Source organism: Moschus berezovskii, chromosome 3, assembly GCF_049115385.1.
Source record: "Moschus berezovskii isolate FMDL1 chromosome 3, NW_MosBer_1.0, whole genome shotgun sequence".
Lineage (NCBI taxonomy): Eukaryota > Metazoa > Chordata > Mammalia > Artiodactyla > Moschidae > Moschus > Moschus berezovskii.
This window is the reverse complement of record NC_142462.1, coordinates 51719834-51730005: the sequence shown is the minus strand read 5'-3', so window position 1 is coordinate 51730005 and position 10172 is coordinate 51719834. Positions and strand designations below refer to the sequence as shown.

General features: G+C 39.1%; 1 protein-coding gene across 5 annotated transcripts in view; it reads right to left on the bottom strand.

The window, feature by feature from the left end:
- Positions 1–93: 93 nt before the first annotated feature.
- The window catches only part of GSAP (gamma-secretase activating protein), a 102277-nt gene continuing 92198 nt past the window's right edge, over positions 94–10172 (bottom strand). For all 5 annotated transcript variants that reach the window (XM_055420702.2, XM_055420705.2, XM_055420706.2 and 2 more), the window contains 5 exons: positions 5775–5894; positions 4899–4960; positions 3261–3362; positions 2989–3088; positions 94–2591 (listed from right to left, as the gene is read on the bottom strand). In XM_055420702.2, coding sequence (XP_055276677.2) covers positions 2500–2591; positions 2989–3088; positions 3261–3362; positions 4899–4960; positions 5775–5894 — 476 coding nt within the window. In that variant the 3' untranslated portion in view covers positions 94–2499. The remainder of the gene's footprint in view (positions 2592–2988; positions 3089–3260; positions 3363–4898; positions 4961–5774; positions 5895–10172) is intronic.

Below are 10172 nucleotides of genomic sequence, written 5' to 3'. Positions count from 1 at the left end.
TTCACTCCATCTCTTGATTACATTTCAGAAACATATAGTAGTCAGAGTGCTATACAAACGCAATAAAAATAAATACCTTTTCAACAAAGCACAGAAATTGGCAGTGGTCTTTATTACAGAAAGAAAAGGAGATCCTGTTCAATATACTCACATTAAAGAGAAAGAAAAAATGGTTTAAAAGAAAAATATCCCAAGTTATGTCCCAAAGGGGCATAACTCACTTTGTTAAGTAAATAGCTATATTGGAAGCTGATGTTGGTAAATCTAAACTGAGTGAAAAGCAGTAAGGGACCTTGACTTTTTTAAAGTGACATTATAAATGATTCTGTTTACAAATAAAGAATCCTTTTGTGCAAAACAATCATGCCCTATTTTACCTTTCTTATAAACTAGATTTTCCACAATATTATAGGCAAATATACTTGTGATTACTTTCTTCTGATGCCAAATCTTTCAAAATTTCAATGAAAAATTTAAAACTCTGCATGTGAAAGAGTTGAAAATGAGGCCAGTTTCACTTATTTCATTACTCTCTATTGTACTGCACCCAAACATACTTTCATGATTCTGTTTACGTTCTCATATAAAAGTACACAAGTAGATTTGAAGCCTGTGGCTTTTCACTCATTAATATGCTCAAACTACTGTAATTTCATATTGATATCAGTTACAGATTTAATTTCTCTACTCTGGGAGTGAGAAATACCACATTCGTTTGTTTTGCTAAATCAAACAAAATCTGTGCCAAGCCCCCACCTGATAGACTGGATCTATAGATAGACTGAATCTCCTCCTCAATCTAGGAGTCCTGAACCTACCTGACTGCTTCATGAAATCATTAAAAAGCAATTCCTTGGGAGTGCCTATAAGTGATGCTGTATAAGCTGTGGTTAATGCCAGAAAATACTGCATACTTACACACAGCTGCTGTGCTGTAGGATCAGTAATTAGGGATTCAAAAAACAAACACATAAGAGGTTTAACAATATCGAAAGGAAAAATAATTTTTAAAAATCAGAAAGGTTTGAATGCTTAAATATTACAACAATGCAACAGGTCTGGAGAGTGAGATACCACTGTGCATTGGAGTGGCCAGGGATCGATCACTCAGATGCAACTATTTATCTGGCCCTTAAGCATAAATAAGATTTTAATAAGTGGAGAGGAATTCCAGGTGGGGGAAATAACTTGAGCAAGACTTGGAAGTAAGAAGACGAAAGCTGTCCTCTAGGCCCAGTGAATCAGCGTGGTATGAAGGGAACACTAGTCCTAGGGAAGTGTATGAGGCCAGGATATGGGAGATATTGAATGTCAAGGAGTTTGGAATTTATCCTGTAATAAATGCCAAGTGCTTGAAGGATTATGAGGAAAGTGGTGACAGGATCAAACTAGTGTTTATCTCAAATATGCGTCAGATGAATTAAACTTCAGAAAGCCACAGAAACAACCTTGGTGAGAAAAGGAAAGCGTAGGAAATGAAAAATAGTGACCTTATCAGGAAGAAAAATCAGCACCGCCTTGCTGATTTTGAACCTCAGTGACCATGAAATATTTAACCAAAACGGGAAATTCTGTAGGAAAGGATAATTTTTAGAATACAATGATGATTTTAGAAAAGCTGAATTATTACACCAGCTAGTGATGTTCGTAATCATTAAAATTTTACAAGTTCACTGAGGGAAAGAGTGTAAAGAGACAAAAGTAAAGGGTCATGGGCTTTTTTACAGGAAGCAACTATATTATGATCAGAATGTCACTGCAGAAGAGAAAGGGGGAAAAAAAAGTGGGAGAACTCATTAGGCTTCATGGGGTTGGGGAAACATGTTCATGGACTCATGATTCTTGATAGGAATGAAAAGGCAAAGTTCAAAGAACAAAGGAGTCAGGCTAAAACTTTCAGTGTTTTTTTTAAATGATGAGGTATTGCTAAATCAAACTTTCATAAATATAAAAAAAAAACACTTTACAATATTAAATACAGTTTCATCTGAACCTTCACAAAGACATATCCTACTCTATGTATGTTCAGATTGTTGTATTCTACAAATTATTCTGTACTGGAATTAATAGATATCACTTTGTTTAAATTTAGTTTTTTTAAAAAGTATCCTCTTTCTGATAGTTTTTCTGCAACTTTTAATTTTTCTGCTTGTCACATACTCACTTCAATGACACATCTAATTTTTGTTTTTCTAAGCACTCACTGTTCCTACATTTTTAAAGCATATTTTATTTCAGAGTATAATAGAAGCTAACTTTTGGCCTATGAGAGTACTAGGAAGATCAGTCATTTCTCTACACTTGACTGTTCATCTGCTGTTCAAAATGGGGTAAAACACGTGGTTTAGTTCTAGCTGAACAAAGTATCAAACTGACCTTCAGATGACTCAACAAGGTACTCTGGTTACCAATTTAAAATATTGCTAAAGAATTCTCAATGAGAATGGAGCTAATAAGCAAGATTAAAATATTGGAAGTAGATATAACTGTATTTTCTCTTTATAACCCTAAAAGCATTGCAGTGTGTTTCAGAGCTGCTTCCTCTACAAATTTTGCATCCACATTGTCATGTCCTTCAAAAGCATACAGAGCTGAAAGGAAAAACAGAGAAAAGAGTTACTATGAGGTCACAGAACATTTATAATATTGTGCCTACAACTCACTGAAATCATAGTTATTTTATATCCTAGTAAAACGTATTATTCTGAGGATGTGTTGTTAAAATTTATTAATCTTCAGCACCAAGAAAGGCCATTCACCCCAACCAAATGGGTTATAACTCTTAATTTTTTTAAAACCTGAAAGGTGGTTATTCCCTTGGTAATTTAGGTAGTACACTGTATATTGCTAATTAAAACCAAATGCAATAAGACCCTACTTACCAGTAAGGGACATTTTGGCAAAAAAAGGGTACACAGAAGTAAACAGAGACTGATGGATGTAACAAGGGAAAACAGGCAAATTCTGAGAAACAGAGGAGTGACTTACCTGGATTGGAGGACTCGATGTCTGTCAGGATGTGAATGAAGTAGTTCAGAGGCAGAAATTCTACACTGAATGACGACTTGTCCATTACAGAACTCCAGGGCTAAAAGGGAAAAAACGGCTGTCAAGACAGTTGATTCTCCAAAAAAGCACGAACTTACAGTGGTAAGAACCATAAATTGCTGTCCATACTTCAGCACCAAGAAAGGCCACTCATAAAATGGACAAAGAAGCTCCAGAAAGACATCGAGCAGGTCTCTGCTCCACAGACTCACCTGTTTGTTGTAGTTCTGAAGCAGTTGCTTTACGTGGTTCCGGGAAATCATATTAGAACTAACAGGATGATCCCAAAGTCGACAGATCTTCTGACCTGTAAGCTATTTTTGCAAATTAAAAAAATATGTAGAGGATTTTTAGGGCAGTGAAAATACTCTGTATGATACTACAATGAGGGCTATATCTCCTTATACATTTGTCCAAACTCACAGGATGACCAACACCAAGCATGAACCCTAGTGTTACTTCTATGGACTTCGATGATCATGACATGTCAGTGTAGGTGCATCCATTGTAAAAGATGGGCCATTCTGGTGGGGGCTGTTGATAATGGGGGAGGTCATGCATGTGCGGGGATGGGGGCATGTAGGAAATCTCTGTACCTTCCACACTAAAAAAAAATTGTCAGTAATAAAAAATAAAAATATGGAAAAATATAGAGAGGAGCCTATAGCTCACAGCAATAAGTAAATTTACCTTATATCTGCTCATAATTTTACAAGCTGTATTCCAGCTAGTCAGTCTAAAAGATGTCATCTTTATGGTTAATGACCTTGGAGAAAGGCCATTTCCTATGAGGTGTGCTTGTGAATTTTGAATAAACACTCCCTTAAATGCAACTCTGTGGAAAGCAATTTGTGCACAGATGTTGCCAAACTCTTTTTTTGAAATGGAGTTCATCTGTTACTCTTCAAAACTGAGTATGTGCATGCCAACCCTAAGTGATATTTTAATATGAAGCTAAAGGTTGTAGGCATGGACTCTGAAAATGTCTTGCCCAAAAATTTCAATTCCCTAAGAGTATAAGGGGAAAAAAATAAAACACATTCAGAAACCAAACTAAATGTTCAGAGATATTCCCCAGAGAGATCTAGCCATGGAAAATATGCTTTGTTTTCTATTCTTGCCTTTGCTTCGGTAAGCCTGTGAAGGTGAGAAGACATTACAAAGCAAGATGATTAGGTCCCGAAAGGCATCAGACACCCCTTGGTGGGAGGATCATGCTAGAGATATGAGTGTTCAAGGTATGTAAACTGCACAGAGCTGGCCAAGGCTCTCGGGGCCAGAAAGTCCACAGAGTTAGAGGCTCTGAAACCTTGCAGTGGGATTTCTTAATTTCACAGCATTTCTGACTCAGAGAGCTAATATCCTCCACCAAAACAAGGAGTGCCTGTTTAACCCTTTCGCTCATGTTTCTCATCTTTCCTTCAACCCGGGAATGTCTTCCTGCCATGGGAGGAACAACAGTGGGAGGAAATGCAGTTCCAGAACCTTCTGACCTCACCTGTATTTAAATTTCTTATCAGTTTAAATGCCAAAAGCATGTGTTTCCCCTCTGCCTGCCCTCAGACTCACAGATGTAAGTATTACTGTGGTTTCCTAAGAGGAGAAAATGGTTAAACGTTCCAGGTGGTCTCTGCCAAGAAGCACACACAGCCAGAGGGGCAAGTACTCAGTAGGCCCAGCGGGGGCAGCAGACAGAGGGGTGGGGACAGTTGGGATTTCTTGGAAAAGGCCGAAGCGTGAAATAACTCAATTGACTTCAACCCAAAAGCAAGTAAACGCTGTTCTTGCAAGAAAAAAATTGAAGAAGGTACATGCCAAGGCTTAGAAAATAAAGTATACTTCAGGTTTACCGGAGGAAGCCGCATAATGATGCTGAATTTTAGTTTTTCATTTTTCTCTGTATTGTCCAGATCTACAAGAAAGTTGGAAATTGGCAAACAAAATAAAACAAAACAAAACAGAAATCTCCGTTTTAATACCTGAGCAAGCTAATACTTCAGTGCTTCATCCTGATAACACATGTCCTAACCTTGTTTTCAAGACAAGTCTAACAACGCTATGAAAATATTAGTTTGTGTCTCTATGAATAAAAAAGGGATTTCTTAATGAAGTCACTGCTACATATCATGGAACAGGGTTCTGAAACAGGCTGCCAGTCACAAAAGCAATTTTGCTAACTTAAAACAGAAGGCACCTTAAGGAATGGCAAATACTTCAATATATATTAACAAAACTCATCTATAAAATACCACAGTCGAATAATTTAATAGTCATTATACTACAGACCTTTTTTCAAGTTCAAATTCCCATAGGTACTGTATCTCTCATTTTTCCTTGCATTCCAAGTCTTACTTTGAAAGGACAGAGTTAATCAGCTGAAAGCAAGCCATTGCCTGAGATTTTTCTTGAGAAACAAGCCTTCAGTCTCCTATACTCAAGTACTCTCATGTACAGAAAAGGGATCTAATAATTGTGTGTGGATTGAGAAGCCCTTGAAGGGCTAAGGCACACTGGCCCAAGGATGGTTACGGGAAACGAACTGTACTCAGCAGGCCCAGCTGTGGAATCATGGAGCCCGTCTTCAGCTACAGACTGAAGGCAGAACATTAAACTGTGTGTGGGCCCTTCTGAGTGTGGCAGGGCCTGGAATGACCACACAGCCGCACACCCACAAAGGCAGCCCTGGGGGTGCTGGGGCTGGGATGAGGCAAACTCAGAGGCCTTACCTTTCATGAGCCTTGTGACAGCTGCTTCTGTGAGAAGTAACACTCCATGATCAATGTAATGCAACAGGTTATGCAAAGGCAGACAGCGGACGCCAAGGATCATGTGCAGAGTGTGAAAACCTGGGAAGAGAGATCCAGGATGATAAACACAGTCAGTCAGCATCTCCAGTCTCCCAGAGGAAATGAATCTGGTGATGGCAATAAAGCACTCAGCTCCCTGCTTGGTGCCCAGAGTCAAATAAATGCTTCTTGAAGACCCTTGAAGATAAGGTCCAAGGTGTATAGAAAGTGATACAGTCATATATATATATGAATTAACAAAAGCAGCTCCCATCTTTTGATGGGGAGCTCAGGGTTTATAATATAAATGGCATTATTTTGAGAGAGGGATAACTTAGGTATGGCATTGGGTTTTTTTTTCTTTTTGCAGCTTGAGGCAGTTGTAAAATAATGTAGCATTTTGTAACTGTGTATTCTATAGTGTTTTTTTTATTTGGTGAAATTTTAACTGTTAATGTTTATGGCATTGTGCTTTGTACCATTTATTAAATAAAAATTTTAAAAAAAAGGTCCAAGGTTCCTTCTTTGTATTATAACAACTAAGTATGGTATATAGTAAGTTCCTAATAAACATGTATTCCCTCCACCTTGTATGTCTTCCTAGGCCAAAGTGAAGAAGAGTGCATAAAAATGGACTTTTTTTTATACAGCTCTTTTATGTAGTTTTTTTATACTTTTAATAGGTCTATAATTCTATGGTAAAATTGCAAAATAGAAAAATTAAAAGAAGAGCTTCAAACTCCACATGCCCTGATGGCCAGGGACCATTTTGTTGAAGGGGAAAATATTTGGACCAGAAGGGAATGCTTTTTATGACTAAACTCTGGGTATGCCCTGGAGAAAGGCTTTTGGGGTCTACTTGAACTAAATCATAGAAAAGAAAAACTAAAATGATATGGTTATATAGCAAATCTATAGGAAATAGTAAGAAGGCACTCTCAAATCTAAGTCTCATGGGCAGGGCTACCCTAGTTCTCACAAAGCTAGAGCTCTAAGTCCACTATTAACACTAACCCAGACACACAACATCCATGGGAGAAGAAGATATCAGACTGGAAGAGAAACAGAAAAGCCCTCTTGGATGTCAGGTGAGAGGTGCTTTGAAGGGTTGATGCCACTCCTGAGAGTAGAAATGATGTGAGAGAACGTACAGACTGGAGAAGCAGCAAAAGCCATGTGGGTCTGGGTAAACAGAGGCCAGAATCGTGCTTTGCTGCTTACTAGCTACAGGTAACTAAGCCTTCGCGGTGTCTGTCTCTCCATCCATCAAACAGAATCACCAGCACCTTTCCTGCAGGGCTGCTGTGAGGACTCGAGCTAGGTCTATGAAGAGCCTGGCACATGGTACGACAACGGTGACTGATACCAGACGTGTACTGAGGTCTTTCATCCATGTACAGGCTCACTTGATTCTCATATAACACCATGGGATGGGTACTACTCACTCCTTATTTTATAAATTGGGAAGCCAAGATTCACAGGAGCTAAGAAACCTTCCCAGGATCATACAAATAGGAAGTGGCAGAGCTGACATTTGAACCCAGGCTGTAGCATTTTAGTCTAGGCTTTTAACCGTGCTATCTTGCCTCAATAACTGGTATTAACGGAATAATATGAACAAAGGCTCAAAGGCGAGAAAGCATGTGGCACATTCAGGAAAGAGTAAACAATCCAGTTGGGTTAGAACAGGTGTGTAAGAGGAAAGGTGGGAGAGAAGGCTGGAAAGGTTAATTTATTCAACAAACAGGCAAAGGGACTGGGTGTGCAGTGATGAGAACAGACATGTCTGCTGCTCCCATCCACTTTCCAGTCTAAGAGGAAGACTGACAATCAAATAATCACAAAATAAACATACACTTTTTTAATGACCAGTTCTACGAAGGAAAAGTAAAGGGTGCTCTGAATGTAGGTGTCAGGGATTGAATGCTGAATGACAGCAAGGAATCGATCATTTAGTAAACTCTGGGGAGGCACTGGAAGCTTTTGGGCAGGATGGTTGGAGGTTCTGAATTTTACTTTCGGAGTATTAACATAGCAACAGGCAAAGAATGGGCTTCCCTGATGGCTCAGTAGGTAAAGAATCTGCCTGCAGTGCAGGAGACACAGAAGATGGGGGTTCTCTCCCTGGGTCAGGAAGATCCCCTAGAGAAGGAAATGTCAACCCACTCCAGTGTTCTTGCTTGGGAAATTCCATGGACAGAGGAGCCTGGTGGACTACAGTCCATGGGGCCACAAAGAGTCAGACACAAGTGGGAGACTAAGCACACTCTCTGCAGGCAAAGAATGGACAGGAGTGACAGTTTGCTACCAGGGGAATGAAGGCCTGCTGGGAGGCCAGTGCATGGACCTGTGCAGGAGGGATCGCGGACACTGATAGTGACAGGGAGGGAGGGGACTGGAGGCCAATGTGATATGAACTGGCTTGGAAACTGATTAGATGGGGTGGGGAACGACGAAGATTCATTGCCTAGCCTGAAAGGCACACATGACAAAGACATGATGGCCAAAGACAGCTGGGACTTGGATTCAGAGAGGTCGTAGAGCTTCTTTCTCCAAGCACATGAATCCCACGAGCAGAGGGAGACTTGAGTACCATGTTCTGGCAACACTGAGGGTCAGAGAAAGTTCAGACTCTGCCCTCGAGCAAATGTTAATGGGCCAACAATGGGATGAATCTTCCAAATGCCCTGATTCAAAAAAAAAAAAAGATTCTACTAGCTAATTAACAACATGAGATTTTTCAAATGGATTTGGACAGTCTTCCCCAGATTAAAAAAGTTATGAGATTATTTCTGAAAAAGAGTTTATAATAGGCTACTGATCTTATAGTTCTCTGGATTCAAAATCCCTCTCTAGCCCCACATCCATGTCCTAAAGATCCCTCATGCCCTTTCATCCTCTTTCCCAAGGTCACAGTGCCAAATTCAACAGCCTGTTCTTGGCTTCCTCTCAGCATGTCAGCTTTAAGCAACAGAGCAAACTGGGCAGAAGTAGACATCAGTTCCAAAAGAGAGAGTTCTTCTACCAGCCAACTCTAGTACTCATCCTTTAGGACTCTGGGCCTTCTCCAGGCAGTAAGGGGAACACAGGTCCCTTTTAAATTGTAAATGCTCCAGCTCTAAACTATGACTTCCCTTCTGTGGTCCCCATTCACTTTTTTATCTTTAATTCCAGTTACAAGTTCCTGTACTTGGAACTCAAACAGTTCTCATTAGTCCAGGGGGCCTGAAAAGCAAGCTCATTTACATATGAACACAAAAAAATAACCTGCATTTACACACACACACACAATCCAGTGCCATTTCATATTAGAAAAACATTTCAGAAAAATAAAGTAAGAGAAACTGCTCTTCCTTACTTGATCCATGGACACCAGCCATTTAAGTCTTACTCGTAATAATTCTCAGTCACTATGGGTAACGTTTTTCTGTTTTCTGTCTTTATCCATCTCTGTGAAGAAATGCAATGCTCCGTAGAAAGTGGATTTTTATGATCTCCCAGATAGAATATTATCCCCAGTGAGTCAGTTTTATTTATTTCTAAAAGGAGCTTAGATATCCATGGTGAACATTCTTCTACCAGGTCTATTGTGTTAAAGACAAGCATTTAAGAATTTAAGCCAGAAAACCATACATAACTTTCATGAAATCCTTTCATTCTTTCTAGAGGGTACTTCACAATTCATATTCCATTTAAAACCTATCATTCTTCTCATGAACCGTCACTTTCAGATCCCTGCAAAGTCACAAGAAACTCCTTTTGTGCCTCTACTACAAGCAGATCTTGTAAGATAAGGTGTATGGATAGAGAAAGTATAATGGATTCCAGACTGTATCAGATACTTCACAAATGCCGAGAAGCTGAGATGTGCTATGGGGATTTTCTGCTACCATAAATAGCTAATGTTTCAATATCAACTAATTCAACTGGAATATAAAATTCAAGAGGAATATAAAATTCAAGAGGCAGCACAGAATAGTAGTTAGAAGCATAGATTTTAGAGCCAAACTCCCTGGATTTGAGCACTGCTCTGTTGCTTAATAGCTATGTGACTTTAGGCAAGTTACTTCCTTTCTGTGCCTCAATTTCACCATCTATAAAATGGGAATAATATTAAATGGAACTGTATGAAAGTGCCTTTGTTGGTCAAAAGCTGATTGTATAGAAATAATTTAATGTGGTTCAATTTAAGTTCTTATCACTTAGCATCATTATGAAAATTAAATGTGCTAATTTATGTAAAGTACTTAAAACAGTACCTGGCACAAAAATGGGTACCGTATACAGTCAGTGGAAAATGAATGGACAAAGGAGCAAATTAATGAGGAATGGATGGAT